Source organism: Prunus dulcis, chromosome 4 (assembly GCF_902201215.1).
Source record: "Prunus dulcis chromosome 4, ALMONDv2, whole genome shotgun sequence".
Taxonomy (NCBI): Eukaryota; Viridiplantae; Streptophyta; class Magnoliopsida; order Rosales; family Rosaceae; genus Prunus; species Prunus dulcis.
In genome coordinates, this window is record NC_047653.1 from 3,942 (window position 1) to 22,278 (window position 18,337).

Here is an 18,337-nt window from a genome sequence, read left to right on the forward strand (position 1 = left end):
ATTTACTCGATTAATTACGGGTAAGATGTTGCCTTCTCAGATATATATGCCTTTTACACTATAACTTACCGTTAAAATACGGTGTTTTCAAAAAAATAAGTTATTTACTCCACGAATTACGGGTAAGATATTGGGTTCTCATATATATAGGCCTTTTACACAATAACTTATCGGCAAGATATGGTGTTTTCAAAAAAAAATAAGTTATTTACTCCATCAATTATGGGTAAGATGTTGCGTTCTCAGATATATAGGCCTTTTACACTATAACATATCAGTAAGATATGGTGTTTTTAGAAAAACAGACTATTGAATAAATAAAATACGGATAAAGGCCTTTTACATTATAACTTCCCGGTATGTTATTGTGTTTATAGAGAAAAATGCTATGTACTCAATAAAATACGGATCAGATCCCTAAACCCTAAACAATTTTGCACTATAAGTTACCAGTAAGATATGGTGTTTTTAGAAAGAAAAAAAAGTAATTTACTCCACGAATTACGGATAAGATGTTGAGTTCTCGGATATATAGGCCTTTTACACTATAACATACCGGTAAGATATGATGTTTTTAGAAAAATAAGTTACTTACTCCATCAATTACGGGTAAGATGTTGCGTTCTCTGATATATAGGCATTTTACACTATAACTTACCGTTATTATACGGTGTTTTCACAAAATTAAGTTATTTACTCCACGAATTACGGGTAAGATGTTAGGTTCTCAGATATATAGACTCTTTACACTGTAACTTACCGGTAAGATATGGTGTCTTTAGAAAAACAAGCTATTTACTCAATAACATACAGTTAAGGTGTTGCGTTTTCAGATTTATAGGCCTTTTACCCTGTAACTTTACGGTAAGATATGGTGTTTTTAGGAAAATAAATTATTTACTCCATAAATTACGGGTAAGATGTTGCGTTCTTAGATATATAGGCCTGTTACACTATAACTTAGCGGTAATATATGGTGTTTTTAGAAAAAATATGTTATTTACTCCATAAATTACGGGTAAGATGTCGCGTTCTCATATATATAGGCCTTTTACACTATAACGTACCGGTAAGATATGGTATTTTTATGAAAAATAGTGTGAAGTGTTTATATCTGAGAACGCAACATCTTACCCCTAATTTGTTGAGTAAATAGCCTTTTTTTTTAAAAACATCATACCTTACCGGTAAATTATAGTGTAAAGTGTCTATATGTCTGAGAACGCAACATCTTACCCATAATTTATTAAGTAGCTTATTTTTCTAAAAACACCATATATTACTGGTAAGTTATAGTGTAAAATGCATATATATTTGATAACGCAACATCTTACCCGTAATTTATTGAGTGAATTGCCTATTTTTTTGAAACACCATATCTTACCAGTAAGTTATAGTGTAAAATGGCTATATATCTTACCCATAAGCCCCCTTCTGATGGTTGTGCTGGCAAAGCCCTTATGCTTGAAAAGAGTGAACCGGGTGTAGCATAGTGGCTTCCGAGAGAGCTTTAAACCTCTATCTTATACCTGGCAGGAGATGTAAATACTTACTTTCGGGTTATTGGCCTCTAGAAGGAACAAAAATCATAGGATGCTAGCAAGATTAATTGGTAGATTAGAGCTCTTCCGTCTAGCCTTTTGCTACTACACTTTTCTTTATCTTGATCATTTAAATTCGGATAACTTGTTTCACAGTGTAGGGGCTTCTCGCATGCAGGGATCAAAAGTTAAACCTTTGAGAGTTTCAGCCTTCAAGGGAAGTACCCATAATGATAAATCTGGGATATTTGCCCTTCTCTAAATGTTTAGACTTGTAGGATAGAAATTTAAAAGAACACTTAACACAACAAAATCTTCTACTTATCTCCTATTGTTCCGATTTTATACCAAGTCTATTCCTTTCATATGGCTAAACATCGTATCATTCAAAATGAACTAAATTGTTTCCTCCCCAAGGCAGCCTCAAAGGCATTGGATTGGACGACTTTGAGATCCGTACCCTGTCTTGTTTATCAAGCTAGCTTTTCTTACCACTTGTACTCCAAATTTATTTGTGAGAGCTCGGCTAATTTTTGGACCTTAATTCTCAATAAAAAGGTCTACCTATAAAGTGCGGAGTTGAAAAGGGAACAAGTCCGAAGATGATATGTGGGGAAAAAGTAAAAAAAAAATTCTCTTCAAACTTGAGCTTTCCAGTTTGCTCCCCCCCTATGCAGTCGATCTTCTTACTAGCCTGCCTCCTTTCTCTTGATGGAAAGAGTTGATAAGGCCAAAACATAGAAGAACGACTGAAACGTTAATTTGATCCTAAAACAAGTGTTTTCATATAGAGGAGGTGTAAGTAGGGCTGAAACAAAGAAATATGACTGAACCCTAATTCAATCCTATAGGTAATGTTGTCACATAGAGTGTGGGGCTAATGATCTTGGGAAGCAAGCCTTTGATCCTATTAGCAATCAACTTGGTAATACACTTATAGATCGTATTGCAGCAGGAAATAGGCCGAAAATCTCCCATGACTGTAGGATTAGGCACTTTAGGAACCAAAACCATGATAGTGGAGTTAACTTCCCTTAGAAGCTTGCCTGAAGCAAAGAAAGACTTTACGGCTTCTATCACATCCTGACTCACAATCTCCCAAGCACTTTTGAAGAAGTGGGCAGAATACCCATCAGGGCCCGGGGCCTTGTTACTGTTAAGGGAGAACATAGTTCTTTTCATTTCCTCTGCTTCTACGGGAAGGGACAAAAGGCATCCGTCCTCCTGGGAAAAGGTGAAATAAAAAATCCCTCGAATCTCTGCCACCAACTCTCTTTCCAAAGTAGGGTCACCACCAAAAAGATGCTGGAAAAAGGAGACAGCCTCTTGACTAACAGCTTTATGGTCTGTAAACTTATCCCCCTCGGCATTGTAAACACTCAACAATCTGTTCTTGGACTGCCTAGCCCTCACCACCTTGTGAAAAAACCCTGTGTTACTATCCCCCAGCTTCAGTCACTGAATTCTGGACTTCTGTTTGAGGGAGGCCTCTTCCATAAGAGTGAAATGAGTAAAAACTTTCAAACTCTCTTTTTCCGCATTAGCTAGGTCAGAGTTGGAAGGATCCTGCAAGTGGAGTAACTGCAATCTAGTAAGGTCCTCTCTAGCTTGGGCAACCTTAGAGTTGATGCTACCATAGTGTTTGGAATTAAAGATCTTCAATTCAGGCTTGAGACCTTTCAGCTTGGTGCACAGCCTGAACATAGGTGGGCTAAAGCCCTCCACTGAAGTACTCAAAACTTGCTCAACCAAAGGGGCAAACTCTTCGTGGGAGGTCCATAAATTAAAAAAAAGGAAAGGCTTCTTCCCTGTGACCAACTTCTGCCTGATGGTAACTATCCCCGGGTATGATCAGAAAGACCTGGCCCTGTGAACATATGGTGAACATAAATAGTGGATGACTTTGTGCGTTTGTAGGAGTATTTAGTTGTATTATAATGATTTCTTTTTTTATTCTTTTTTTGAGATGGACTGAATGATTTCTTATTGTGTGACTTTTTGTAAATATAATTCTTGAATTCCTGAACAATTCGGATCAAATTGTATTGTACAACCTGCAATCCCTGGTACAAATGGATTCCCTGTGAAGAAATGGGTTGTATATAACGCGTGAGAGAGACAGAGAGACAGAGAGAGATGGGGGGGAGGGGCTCAAATAAGTCGTAACAAATAAGTATGCATTTCGCAGCAACGAAATAAAGAAGACATTCTCAACGCAATAAGTATTTCATTGCTCAGTCTTCGTTGAAGAAATGCTTTTCAAGAACAGCAACGTTTCAACTGGATTATCTGGCCCCTTAAGCTCCACTCTTCCACCTGAAAGCAGAGCATAATTTCTAAATAAAATTTCCTGATAATGTTAGTAATGAGCAGGGTTTAGACAATATTGCATTCAAGAGGAAAAGAACATAGATTGGCACTATCATGCAGTAACTCATAAAACTCGTAACTGTCAGATATAATATAAGCGGACTGAGGTTGGCAAACCTGCGTTGTATATGTCTTGGACAACATATTTCCACATTCTTCAATAAGAGCTCTTTCTCCACCAGTCACTCTGGCTAGTTCTGAAATCAAATTTTCTGTTTCTTCTGCCTGAATCACAAAAGCTTTCTTCATTAAAGCCGACACAAATGCTAGATACATCAAGTTCTCATTGAATCACACAATCTTCATGACCAAAATAATTTTAAGAACTGCATCCACAATATAAATTCTCCTTGTATATAATTAATTAAGTTTGAAACAATTCCTTCCACCATTCTACATTTCCCTTTTCATCCATGTTATTCCTCTTTATCTCCAACCAAAAAAATGAAACTAAAAACCAAAAACAAAGAGGTTACAAAACGAGGTCTTATAGAAACCAAAAACAAAATGATTACCGGGGCCTTAATTTTGCATTTGTATCCATCTATTCTTAAGCAATGCTGACTTCTATCAGCAAGCACCCAACCCTGTGCAGTGCGGCAACTCACTAAAAAATTTGATTCTTAGAATCTAGAATAAATTTGTTCACCCTATTTGTATCATTAGATTTTCCCACTACAATGAAATTTTTCTTCTTGTCAGTTGTGCCATCACTTATGATAAAAAGTAAAATATCCACTTGTTGATTGTCAAAGGAAAAAGTCTCCTAGTTATTTTACCTTTGCTGTAGATCGCTGAACTTGGAGATCTATGATCTCCATCACTTCCACTGCTGAGTTCAGTGCCTCTTTTACCTCTTGTAGATCGACCTACAAAGTATATCTCAAGTCAGTGTTACAAAGCAATACAAGAAACATAATTTGAACATTGGTTACACAACGCAAGCCATAATTAAACAGAGGAATTATACCCTAACATTGCCACTGATTGGAAGTTGAAATGAGGCATTCGACAAAGCTTGTGTTGCTTCTGCCAGAGAACTTGAATGATCCCCTTGAAGAGCAAACCACTGGTCCAAATATGGAATCTAAGATAATGTCCAGTAGAATATGTAAGTTACAAACAGAATTGAGTATTTCTTTTTTAATAAAACACGAGTTAAAATGTGGCTACTTCAATTTCTTAGTGCCTCAATGTTAGACACACTGAAAGTGTGGCACAGTTTAAAGCTTTTATATTTTTACTTAACTGCAGTCTTACTGTCAGCAGACCACGTTATACATAGCATTTGCAAAAAAAAATTGTGATCTCTCAGGACCCATACCAATATCTCACTACTTGTACGTTTTATTCAACAGCTAAAATTTGCAGAATTACTGTGAACAACACAGATTGAAAAAGTGTTTCTAACTGTAAAATTCATATGCCATTGTGAATAAAAGCATTAAAGAAGACAAAGAAGTCCAGTCATAGGATTTTTTTCATACCCTTTCGGTCATCAATTTCTTAGAAATATCACCACAAAAGAGTAAATACCTCCAATGCTTTTGAAATCCTATAGTTTTCACAACTATTGTGCTTTTCTCTTTCACAGCTCCATTGCCTCAGAAGAGAGGATGGATTAGTGTTGCTCAAACTGGTTTGTATGACTTGATGAAAATTTATGAACTCTCAACTGAATCTTTCTGGCGAAGTGAGATGATATAACACCAAAACTTACATTGCTATACAGATACTAGTCATATGAGAATGAAAGGCAAAGCACGATTCTTCATGGCTTAGTTGTGCTCAGCATGAAAGATCTGGTCTCCACTATACATACAGTCTACAAGCTAAGGATAATTCCTGTCACTTGCAAGCATGTATCTTTTCTAGAAGGCTAGGTTACAAGGCAGACTGTTTTAAGTTCAACAATAAATATACCTAACAAATACGTTTATGCAAGAAAAGTAACACCAAAAGTTACATTGCTATACAGATACTAGTCATATGAGAATGAAAGGCAAAGCACGATTCTTCATGGCTAAGTTGTGCTCAGCATGAAAGATCCAGTCTCCACTATACATACAGTCTACAAGCTAAAGATAATTCCTGTCACTTGCAAGCATATATCTTTTCTTGAAGGCTAGGTTTCAAGGCAGACTGTTTAAGTTCAACAAGAAATATACCTAACAAATACGTTTATGCAAGATATGGATCATTATAAGAATCGATGAAATTGCTAATCAAGCATATACAATATTACTGCATGAGAAGTGTAAAGCAATCATGAAATTCTGGCAGCCTTACTTGAGCATCAAGAATTGCTGATAAAGTCTCTGTTCTTTGCAAAATGCCGAGTTCTATCCGTTTCCTCTTGACAGAATCATATAGTTCTGCTATCTTTACCGCAAGAGAATAAAGTGTTCTCTACAATATATAATAACAGAAATACATGAGAAAGTTAATCAGCTGGAAAAGCAAGCACTTTGTCCTTATCAGTTAGACTTAGAATTCACAATTGAGCTATAGAAGTGACAATCATTTTTAAGAATTAAAATCTAGTTTGACTTTTGAGCACTCAAATATGACTTACCTCAGTTTCTCTCTGCTGTGCTTGCATGGAAGCCTCTGCTCTTGCATTGGTATATCTCCACTGCAGATAGCGGTTATGAAGCACTCTCAAGGAGTGCACGTCTTCTAGGTGTCCAGAAACTTTCTTTCCTCTCCTTGTATCTGAGCTCAGCTTTGCACTTGTAGATGGTGGGACAGGGGGAAGACATAAGCCCCCCATCTTCCCTGTGTTTGTATATGGCTTGGACAGCACAGATGTTAATCTTTCACTCCCTTTGTTTGGCTGGAAGGATAAGATGTCGGAACTTGATAATGGCAATTTCAGAGAACGGGAGCAAGGGGAAGCAGAACATTTTAAAAAATCGTCACTGACAGTGACAGTTGCAATACCCCTGCTGCTGCTACTTTTGTCAACGAGCTGTCTACTAGAAACGGATGGCAACAAATCGGCCTCAGGCATGGAAGAGCGGATATCAGGAAGACACCTTGTTGAGCAGCTTGGTACAACTGGCATTTGACTCTGATTATTGACATCGGGAAGTGAGCTTGGTGAAGAAGGATCAAGTTGGGGAGCAGAAGTGGCGTCTCGGGTGTTTGCCTCAGTCTCAGTAACTAGATTGGTAGGTAGAGCAGGTAAAGACATCCCGCTAGACTGCAAGAGCTTAGCGGCTGCTGTGGGTGTGATGTTGGTAGACCGTTGCTGAATGAGCCTGAATCTAGACGTCCTATCTAGACTAGCAGTCACCATGGGTGTGTCAGGTCTTGAGGTTGTGGTAAAAGCATTGCCGCCTTTCCCGGTGCAGGTTTTTGTAAGATGCTGCTTCTGCTGTTGCTGTTGGACTTTGCCGCCTCCGTTTTCTTTGAATGGCTTCACAGGACGCTGTTTCCTCCCAGTATAATTAAGCATATGTTCAGGTGGGAGAGGGATTTCCCAACTCTGACTCGGAGTGTGAATGGAGGAGAAGCCGGTGGGTCTGTTCTCGTCGGAGCAGCGGAAGGGCTCCAAGTCCAAGTGCCTCCGCCGCCTATTCACAGAGGAAGAGCGCTGCCTCGACTGAATTTCCGCAAGCGTCGAGCTTGGAGTTGAGATGCCATGTTGATGATGTTTCGGGAGGGGCGATTTAGTAGGCAGGGGATGAGGGAGATCACCAGTGGAAACCGCAGGAGACATGAACCTAGAGCTCACCTCCCTCACTCTTGGCCTCCGGTAAGCAGTCGGCGGAGGAGGGGGAGGAGGATGGGGAGGAGCGCAAGCTGCTGCGTCTTCTACGGTGGCAGATCCGCAACTTTCCACCATCAATTGATCCATATTCTTTAATAAACGCACAAATCAATCGAGGCAAGCACATATAACCGAATCTGAGAATAATGTTAGAATTCACCTAGACTCCCAATTTGAGAATTGAGGTTAAGCCGTACCTTCTCCCGGTCGACTCCTTTAATGAGCTCTTCTCCAATCCTCCGGTCCTCTAATATTGGTTGAACCAGAAGCCTTAAAGTGAAACAGAACTGGGGGTGCAAATTTAGGAACGAAACAAAGAACTAGCCGTTGTCAAGTCCTAACGGTTCCATTTTTGAAATATTGGGCACCGGATAATAAATAAATAAATAAAATAGGGGTGGATGGGTTCAGATGCTACCAAATATTCCCTTTTTACCCTCTTCGAACAAAGAAATCGGAAGAATAAAAAAAAGAAAGCTGTTAATGGCTTTTTAGGAGTGTAAATAAAAAAAACAAATATTGTCACCCACCACCAACCGCCCACCCCCATCCCCTTGTCGGCGACACTCCTTCCTCCTTCGTCCACTCCCCTTGTTATGATTTTCTCTTTGAGCAGTTTAGTAAAACGATTTTCTCTTTGTAGCATTACTCTTTAAGTAAAACAATTTTCTCTTTTAGTATTTTAATTAATCAAGAGCATTTTGAGGAATTTAAATTACCACATTTGTATATCACATTCTTATACCATCTCATGTGGCGTATGAAGTAGACAGTCACATAATACATCAATTAAAAAATGTCATAAATATATAAACGAAGTCGGGAATTTGTTGAAATTTTGGAAATACCAACAAATACGTTAGTTGAAAAAAAAAAAATTAAATCCTAGACAAAATTTAATATAATAAAGTACTAAATAATTACACGAAAACTATTGGACTCCGGCATACATCAAACTTACCCGTGTATCAGCATCTTCTAGTTATTATTGTGATAGCGAACTTCGGAACGCCATCTTGGCTGAAACTAGGGACGGAGATTTGTTCAGGCGACTACTACTTCTATCGGTTTGTCATATGTACTTCTAAATTAATTTTTAATTAGTTCTAAAACACACAGATCGAATGCAGACTGACAAGCTGAAGGTGAGAATAGGGTTATCCTTGATTTCACTGCACAGGGAGAAGTCAAACCCCAATAACATAAAAAAATCACTGGGGAATCCCTTGCTGAGCAGATTTCACTGCACAGCTGAGTTAAAGGTGTGAAAACAGGCAACACAAGAAATGGATTTTAATAATATATAAGCTAATGAAGACAATCACGCAATTTCAATTTCAAGTGCCATAAACAAGAAATTAAGAATTATACAGGCACTAAATGAACAAAGTTAGGTACAGATGGTTCAATCCAGTATTTACAAATTCTATTAGTAACTACAAAAATTTGATATTAGTGGATTTGTGCCTTTCACCTATGAGGCCATTTTTATGACGAACGTCTATATACAACATTGACTTCATCTTTTACCATATCTGTTCCTGAAAAACGAATCACCGAGAATGTTGGCCATGACCTTGGAAACCCCCTCTTGCAGAGCTAGGCATTGGCTCATCTGTTAAGAAAATACAAATAACAAAAAGGAAAAGAAATTAAAATCATGAAATGAAACACTTGCTCGGATCATGGATAATGTCTTTATCTCTTTATAGTAGACCAATGGAAGTAACTGGAGGAGATCCGTTTCAATTCTATCTTACCAAGCTCTTCCACTTCATCACCATTCTGACTTGTAAAGAACGGTGTGAGGTAGTTCCGATCTAAAGCTGTGAATGACGCTGTGCTGCAAGAGAAAGGGTTGGAGGGTAGAACTAGACGCTTAGCAAATAAATCAAAGGTAAAACCAGGTTCCTCTATGAAGGTAGCAACCAAATGTTACCTCTGATGGAATTCCTTCAGTTTCATCTTGATCCTGTTTCCTGATGATGCTTCCTCGTTATAAGAAGGAGCAATATAGCCATTGTTCCCTTCAAAACTCTGTGGAAATATAAGCACAAATATCCAAAATAGTCAGCTTTGGTGAGTTGCAAGATCACAGTGATCATGAAAGTAGCATTGCTATCCTAATTCAACCACGTGATCCCATCAATCTGAAAAAAAAATTTGGATGAGCAGGACTAGTTAAATTTAGCAAAATATAATAATATAGAATAGTAGGGGAAGGAGGGAAATAATTGGACAATCAATGGTTCAGGCATAGCAGGCAGTACGTTAAACATCTTTGCACATAATTGAATAGTGATCTACATAGAACTTCAGAACATGATCCAAAATTGCTGGCTTCAGCTCTCATTTTACATATAACTTTCTATGAGGTAATCCAAACCACTTCAAATTTCGCACCAGCAATCAATGACCATACATATGATGACTTACTCTCTCCAGAATAAACCAATCGTAGTGGTATAAAAAAAATATTATTTGTGTCCCACTCTAACCAAAACTCCTTTAACAGAACTACCCAAACAAATGTTGTCCAGGCAGTCACTCTGTTGTTATTCTCAAAGGAGCTTGTAGTCAGACAGAAAGAGATAACTCCCCAAATCCAAACCTTGCACTCTCTGTCAGTAAGGAATGCACCATCTGTTAAAACTTCCGTCAGCCATTATCCAGAGAGCACCAACTTCAGTAAACAACCAACTGTGATTTTCTAACTGAAACCACACTACCGTATATGCAAGACACTGAACAACTTGGGTTGAGAGCCGTGGGCTGCATACTGTGGGTTATGTGACAGAGTCCTACACTGTCAGCATTGTGGCTGGGTGCATGTGGAGTGTCTTAAGCACATCTACTGAGCCCTGTGACAGCGACAGAGACAGAAGAAAGTAAAGGACCCAAAACCCTTGGCATTTGTATGAGCTTATAGAAGATAAGTAATCATCTCTATGGGGATCAAAATATTCTCACTAACCCTCTAAAGCTGGGATAATTATAGCAATGAGTAGCCTTGGACGATCAGAATGACCCGCATCAGTTCTTATCCTCTAGGGCTAACGTTACAATAGTATAATTAAATATCCAGAAAAAACTGTACAAGGAAACTGTGAATCAAATGCCTACACAGATGGTTAATCCGTTTCCTAAATAATTAATGTAGGTTCAAGTAGCAAATTTGGCTGTCACAAATACACAGAACTCTTTTCTTATGGTTCCTAGAATGCAAAGAATAATAAGTAATCAAGTAGAACGTATGCTTTTTTTTTTCTTTTTTTTTCTCCCTTTATTGGAGCTTAAGAACTTACTTCACCCAAAGTACCCTCAAGGCCATCACCTACAACTTGTAAAGCTTCCAACATGGTACCCGTTGACCCTCCAATTAATAACACCTACAAAATGGTCAGAAGGTTACAACTAAGTCACAAGAACAGTATCGTATGCATCTTACAAAACAAGTATACTTGAATCGGATTTTTTTAAGGAAATATCTATTTAAGTATCGTTGTCATTCATCTGAAAAAAGAATACATCATATGGGTAATTCCTCGTTCCTGATATGCAAGGTGTAAAATAAGTAAGTATATTTATGTGTATGTCCAAGATGACAAAAGAAGCTGCAATCAAATATGTTCAAATAAGATGAAAAAAGCCGCCATTAAGAAAACGACTTCATTTTGCCTTCAGTAGGGAAAATGAAAGGATATGACCAAGTGACTTTCCATTCAATAAGAGGCTAGCATAGTCATTTAAAAAATTTCTTATATCACATGGCTTTCCATTCTGTCCACAAGGTAGGTCTTCATATGAAATTCAGAGGCAATTAGTCTAAATAAAATGGTCTACAGAAGACAATTCAGTCGTTTTTCAGCACAAGCAAAGGTATTTTGTTCCTTCCAAACAAAAATTCAGCTTCCTTTTGAAACAGAACCGTTCCAAAGAGACATCTGCCAGTGCAAGTGCCAGGGTATGGATAAAGTGAAACAGAAACAGGAGCGCATAATATTGTCAACAACTTTTTATTTGGGCAAAAAACTTCTACATGCTATCATTAAGGGCATGGAATGCAATATTTTGACAAAGTGTTATTTAGATTCAGTTCATGATTAATATTTTAACAAAGGGCAAGACGATGCATGAATCTTCAAATATGTCAGGAAAAATATGTCCTCGATATTCAGAAATGAGTTTGTGTACCGTCAGAACAACTATGGCAGTGGTTGCAGTGAATATAGTTTGACCATGTCCTTCTGGAAGATCATGAACTGATTGCAGAGCGAGGGCAAAAGCCATTGCCCCTCGAAGTCCTACTCAATCCCAAAAATTCATTAAAGACTAATAAAAGTCAAGGCATTCAGAAAGATCAGCAATTTCTGCTCTTCTTACCACTGTACCAAAGTGCTTGTTGGTGTTTTAAAGGTATCTGTCTATGTGCAGGTCGAACCAAGTTGACCAAATATGCACAAGAAAAAACATTAGCTGCCCTGCACAAAGTGATTGGACAGACTGTTTAATAGTTTTGTTGATAATGGAAAATGAATACTAAAAGTCTAAAAGTATTTTAGAAAGTCTAATAGGGAGATTTTGGAAAATGCCAAAGGAGAGAGAAATTTTTTAAAAGAAGCCAAAATGGACAAAATTGCCCTTATTTATTTTTGGATTTCCAAAGAAATCCTTTACATTTGCATGTCTTTGGTTTGAAAGTTGAGAGGTTTTTCTGTCTTTTTGAAAAAAGTAAAAGTGAAAGTTTTTTGTGGCTAAAACCTAAATTTACTCTAATAAAATAAGCTTGTGACAAGGGGCTCATTGTAGCAAACAAAAGGATGCGTACCTTGCAACTCCAATAAATATCTGAGGCAATCCCACACCGAGTTAAGGAATAAGAGCAAGTTTCAGTTGCCAGAGTATCACCGAACTTTCACATTTTTGACAAATTATTCAAGGATACAATTGAGAAAAAAATGAACCCAACATGCGACCAGCTATGTTGTTCCATGGCAATATCAAAGCCCATGTATATAAATCTGCAAATGAATGTTTTCATTTCAAAACAAGCGTGGGGTGTCATGCGTAAAGAACAGTTTAATTACTTGATATGTAATAAAGACAATGAAGAGCTCCCTTACACAAATGTCTCCGCTAGTGATGATATCAAATGGAAAAAGGAAGAAACAAATCGTTGAGAGTTCTCTGACAAATTTGAATACGTGTAATGCTTCATGACCTAAAACGGAACACCAGTGTTTCCATAACACAGATTTAACAGAGGATATTTAATTAAACAGAAAAACTGTACACTTTTACTTACGATTCCTGTGAACAATATTGACACAATACCAGACAGTCCAAGACCTTCTGCAAGCATGTAACTAGACAGAAAATAGTGCTACATCAATTTGGTTATAAGGAGAAAAGGCTTACAACTAATTTACACAAGAAGAAAAAACAGTCAAGAAGATCACTTACGAGAAATATGGAAAGAGGACAAAAAGACAGCATTCCAGGTTCTGAAGACTGAAAAGATAATGAGACAACCATGTTATTCCACTGCAGTGGTAACTAAGCTAAGGTGAGCAATGAACAGTAGAAAAGTATCACTCACTTGTCAATATCCAACCCTGCATACTTAAAAAGGTATTGACAATTAAGGTTTCACAATACAATCTACCAATAAAAGCTTTTTTAAATGGAAACATAGTGCAAGAATTATTGATTAAAAAAGGATATCAAAGCAGAAGTAAATCCAACTCCAACACCTGTAAATAAACATACAATGTACGTTAGTAACTGAGAAACCAAAATGCAACAGTAATGAAGCATCTAAATATATAAAGCACATGCCGCTTATGTAATTTCAGAGAAAAGAAAACAGGAAAAAGAAAGTCATTGCTGTTAAGGGACCATTAAACACCTGAGACTCATAAGTTTACTTGACTTACAAGGGAACAACTCTATTGCCTCAAATTGGTTAGTCTTATCTTCTAATTTGGCAAGACCATGCCATCTTTCAGTTTTCCTTTGTACTCAACTCTTCTATATGTACATTCGTTAGCACGCCGGGTTCCAGTTTATTTTTGTTGCAAGTTTGCAACCTATCTGATGTCTCAAGTACCATTTTCTGAAGATTTAATATGTTATTAGTACCATTAGATCTTAGGTCTTCTTTTAACTTCAGAGCACCGCCGAGAACAAACGATGGAAAAATATTTCGGAATGCACACGTCACCCCAGTCATTTCACCCAAGAGATTGGCCAGGTTAGTGGGACAGATTTTGGCTCAGCTTCAACGTCGTGAGAGGTGATTGCACCACCATCCATGAACCACATGTACGATGAATTCTTGTCCTCAAAACTACTTGGAAATCCTAATAATGAATACCTCTTGCCAATAAACAGTATAGAAAGTCCCATACTCTATTATTGATAATAATGATATTCCATTTACTCTTTTCCAATCTATTATTCTGAATCAACTGAACCGCCCGTATTTTTGCCAACAGGTATTCTTACAGAAATGAACCGTCTCAGACATGTTCACTCTTTTTTATTGGTGTCATTCTCTTCTTTGAATATCTTTTCATTTCTGGTGTTCTAGAGGGCTTGCTTATCCAAAGGTGGAAGATTAACGCTAATCCAAGCGGTTTTGAGCAGCATTCCTTCTTACTATATGTCACTGTTTAAGATGCCTATAGGAGTGGCCGCCAAAGTAGAACAGCTTATGCGTAACTTTTTATGGGAAGGACTAGAAGAAGGGAAGGATAGTCACTTGGTCAGGTGGGAAAGGGTGACTAAATCGAAAGAGGAAGGTGGTCTTGGAATTGGCTCTTTAAGAGAAAGAAATGAAGCCCTCAGAGCTAAATGGTTGTGGAGATTTCCACTTGAAACCAACTCGCTATGGCATAGGATCATTAAGAGCAAGTATGGAATCGACTCAAATGGGTGGGGATACTAAACAGATAGTTAATGTGTCTTGCAGGAATCCTTGGCGAGAAATTTCGAAAGGGTATAATTCCTTTCTTCAATGCTGCAGATTTTCTGTTGGAAATGGGGAGAAAATTAGATTTTGGGAGGATCTTTGGCTGAAAGAAGGGATTCTAAAAGATCTGTTTCCTAGACTCTCTTCCTTGTCTAGGAGAAAAAATCAAAGTATAGCCTGTTTTGCTAACAATCATGAGATGCCTCTCAATTGGGATTTTGATTTCAGAAGGAATTTGTCCGAGGCTGAAATAGCAGAAGTGGTAATACTTTTGGATATATTGGGGAAGGTGAGATTAAATAGTTCTAGATCGGATCGTAGATCATGGGAGATTGAGGAGCAGGGTTCTTTTTCCTGCAAGTCTTTCAGGTCTTTTCTTCTCTCTACCACCAGGGATGTCTTCCCCCCTTTCATCTCAATCTGGAAGGCAAAGACACCTCCGAAAATTCAATTTTTCGTGTGGCTGGCAGCAAATGGCAACATTAATACTTGCGATAGCATTCAAAGGAGGCAACCAAAGATGTGCTTATCCCCTTCTTGGTGTGTTCTTTGCAAAGAGAATGCAGAAAACATTGATCACTTGTTCATTCATTGTTCGTATTCCCTAAAATTATGGTGGAGGATGTTGGGTGCTCTCGGAGCGGAGTGGGTGATTCCTAAAGGGTGTTTTCAGCTCCTTAGTATCAATCTGAGGGTTTCGGGGAAGGGGAAGAGAGCTGGAATCCTTCGCGATTGTCTAGTTCATGCTATATTCTGGAATATCTGGATGGAGCAAAATCAAAGAATTTTTCAGGGTCATATAGGAGTAAGGGTTGAGGAATTATGGGATAGAATGTTGTTGTTGGGCATCTCTTTGGGCTTCGGTTTCGGGGCAATTCAAGGACTATCACTACTCTACCATCATGAGACATGATGGCAGTCTTAAGATGATTTTACTGAAGTTTGTGTTTTTTAATTACAGAATAATTTTCCATCTTATTAGGTCAGACACTCTTTATTTTTTTGTTGTCTGATCGAGGAATTTTTCCTCTTGATTATCAATACAAGTTTCTATTCAAAAAATATATATACTAAAGCAATCAAAAGAGGCTTTATAGTTTTAAGGATTTAAACTACTTAGGTCAAAAACAACTGAACAATTATAAATGAAAAATTCAGTAAACAGGAATGACAAGAGGATAACAACATCTTTACAGTCAAGAATTGCTTTTAAATAAGTCTCCAAAATGCATGAGGCCTGACCTATATGTAGCCACAAGTCACACTTTGCAGATAAAATTAGCATCCATCTATACCTTTTCAACGTTGGAAATGTATCATGCATTACTCCACTATCACAGCATTTGACATCACAAAACTTGACACTCAGACGGAAAAATTAATGAACTTCTTTCCAGATATACCAAACACAAATGATAAGCTACATTTTCAGATGAAGAAAAAAATATTCTATTTTCAAAACCAATTAGGAGTCAAATACTTCATTATTAGACCATAAGGGATTTAAACATTTACCTGCAGACATGGAACCCACAAAGGTCTCAAGAAACCTCACAATAACCATGAAGAAGTTCTGTCCAGATGATGCGTGACTTCTCACCAAGGACATTGTCCTGCATAGCAGAACACCCCTCAAGTGAGAACTGAAGTTCAAACAATATTTCTAACTTCTGGGTACAACAACAATTTACTCTACATACCTGTACAAGGAAATTGCCATCTATTGATTGTGCCGCATACAATAGAAGAATTTCATCAAGTAAACAAAGTCAATCTTTAGACAGAACATGTACACATCAAAAACATGGATTATAAACAAAAAACAATAAAAACTTACAGCATCATTCAAAACAGATTCTCCAAACACCAAAGCATACAGGTTCATATCCGTGCCAAGTTCCTTCAATCAAGGTCATCACAACAATCTCAGAATTCATTCGAATTGTGGACAATCAGAAGGTAAGGCACCTGTAACCTCTGATAGATATAACTATATGACTGAGTGCAATTCCAGAAACCATATTGATGTTTTCTTTTGGGAGGGGTGAGGGTGAGGATCCAAACATGTTCGGGCATCTTCAAACCATACTAGACAAGGTATAGGTCTGTTCTTGATCCTGGAAATGATTCCATATGTTTTTGGTTCATTGTTTGGTTGTGCAACTTGGGTTCACCAAAGTAAAACCTATCAAGAAATATTGTGTGCATGGTGACGAGCTAACTATAAAAAAATAAAATGGAGCAGTAAAGCACCTGAAAGATGGACAAGACAGTGACTGGATCAGTTGCTGATATAAGAGCACCAAACATCAAGCACTCTACAAATGGAAGTCTGTACGTGAGATATATCAGACCACCAAGGTAACTGCAACACGAAGGGGGAACAGATAAACCTAACTTAGTTGGATGGGGTAAAAACTGTAATATCATGAAAGGATTTTTGAGAATGAAAACAAAAACTTACACTAGAATACCAGTAACAACTGAAGATATTAAGGTTCCTAGGATAGCAAAAGTGACAATGGCTCCAAAGTTAGAGAAGAAAGGTTTCTGTGAAGATGGGAGCAAAAATAGTAAAGCACGTTAGAAAGGAGATGGGTTCAAGGTAAAAGGATAGGAAAACACGCATTTATATCAGAGCAGAGACAAAAATACTGAAAAACTTACAGGTGAGAGACTGAACCCGGACTGAGTAAGCACAAAAATGTCAAGGACAACAGTACATAGTAGCCAATTAACGTAAATTGGAGCAAGAAATGAAATATTTGAAGAAAAGAAAACACGGGAAAGTTAGGATATAATATGATAGGAGGTAGGAGGAATAGGAAGAAAAATTCCTCATGGAAATTGAACCACGTCCTGCACAAAGGAACAGAAAGAAGACATGATTATTCACATCACATGGGCTTTTAATTTAATTCTTGAATTCCTCTTTGTATATTGGTACCTGATGTTAGTTTCCGTATTAGAGATGTTAGCCAGTCCACCGACAATTAAACCTGCCAATAATATTCACCGTATTAGAAATAATAAATAGAACAAGGATGGCCAAGCCTAGTCGATCAATCACGAGACTTTCTTTCGGAAGAAGAATTAGATACATACCAATCAAAAGGGAAGCGCTGGCCTCAGGAAGATAATAAAATTTGTGGCGCCGAAGGACATGGCCGAGGACGAAAGAGAGGACGAGCATCATGATCTGTAGAAGAATGCCAACCCCAGCAGCCTGCTGTTCCTTCCCTGGAGTGGTCCCATGGGCATCCGCCGGTGATATCTGCATCGCCATTAGCTGGTGTTCATACTCCATGCTCATTTCCCACGATTTAAAACTTGCCGATTTTGTTTTGACGAAGAAAAACTTGTCGATTTTGCCCACTCTCTGTCCTGCTGAATCACGCAACCGGAAGAATTTCCAGTCCAGAGGAGGATTTTGCAGAGAGGACGCTCTCTGCTTTGCTTTGCTTGCTTAACTTCACGAAAAGGCCCCCGTAGCGTGAAACTCAGTCAACTCAAAATTGGAGTTTTTCTTGGCCCAAAAAAGAAGAAAAATCAGATGATTGGACCTTTTGGGCTTTGACTTACTTTACATTTCAAAGATCTAAAACGACGTCGTTTCGCGGGAAAAATAAATGAAAGGGAAAAAGATAGCGGGAAAAGAAATGAAAGGGAAAAGATCTA

At 37.9% G+C, this 18,337-nt stretch overlaps 2 protein-coding genes across 4 annotated transcripts; both read right to left on the minus strand.

Annotated features, from left to right (window-relative positions):
• Nucleotides 1-3,559: 3,559 nt before the first annotated feature.
• LOC117626738 (protein ENDOSPERM DEFECTIVE 1-like) lies at nucleotides 3,560-8,029 on the minus strand. Of its 3 annotated transcripts, none has more exons than XM_034358558.1 (7): nucleotides 7,884-8,029; nucleotides 6,487-7,776; nucleotides 6,201-6,320; nucleotides 4,882-4,998; nucleotides 4,691-4,780; nucleotides 4,029-4,136; nucleotides 3,560-3,857 (listed from the first exon to the last, which is right to left on the minus strand). In XM_034358558.1, the coding sequence occupies exons 2-7, from the start codon at nucleotides 7,771-7,773 to the stop codon at nucleotides 3,801-3,803; spliced, it is 1,779 nt and encodes a 592-aa protein (XP_034214449.1). In that variant the 5' UTR covers nucleotides 7,774-7,776; nucleotides 7,884-8,029; the 3' UTR covers nucleotides 3,560-3,800. The 3 variants fall into 3 exon arrangements, 2 of the variants coding, with proteins under 2 accessions (XP_034214449.1, XP_034214448.1); XM_034358557.1 differs by having other exon boundaries at nucleotides 6,487-7,823; XR_004585620.1 differs by having other exon boundaries at nucleotides 4,029-4,132; nucleotides 6,487-8,029.
• Nucleotides 8,030-8,998: 969 nt separating this feature from the next.
• Nucleotides 8,999-18,186, minus strand: LOC117624683 (sodium/hydrogen exchanger 6-like). The gene is made up of 22 exons (XM_034356082.1): nucleotides 17,765-18,186; nucleotides 17,607-17,658; nucleotides 17,459-17,518; nucleotides 17,327-17,351; nucleotides 17,124-17,209; nucleotides 16,913-17,024; nucleotides 16,497-16,559; nucleotides 16,360-16,379; nucleotides 16,175-16,272; nucleotides 13,411-13,439; nucleotides 13,286-13,317; nucleotides 13,150-13,197; nucleotides 12,992-13,052; nucleotides 12,810-12,907; nucleotides 12,632-12,707; nucleotides 12,515-12,534; nucleotides 12,070-12,167; nucleotides 11,881-11,990; nucleotides 10,992-11,075; nucleotides 9,626-9,723; nucleotides 9,447-9,529; nucleotides 8,999-9,301 (listed from the first exon to the last, which is right to left on the minus strand). The coding sequence occupies exons 1-22, from the start codon at nucleotides 17,970-17,972 to the stop codon at nucleotides 9,240-9,242; spliced, it is 1,623 nt and encodes a 540-aa protein (XP_034211973.1). The 5' UTR covers nucleotides 17,973-18,186; the 3' UTR covers nucleotides 8,999-9,239.
• Nucleotides 18,187-18,337: the final 151 nt, after the last annotated feature.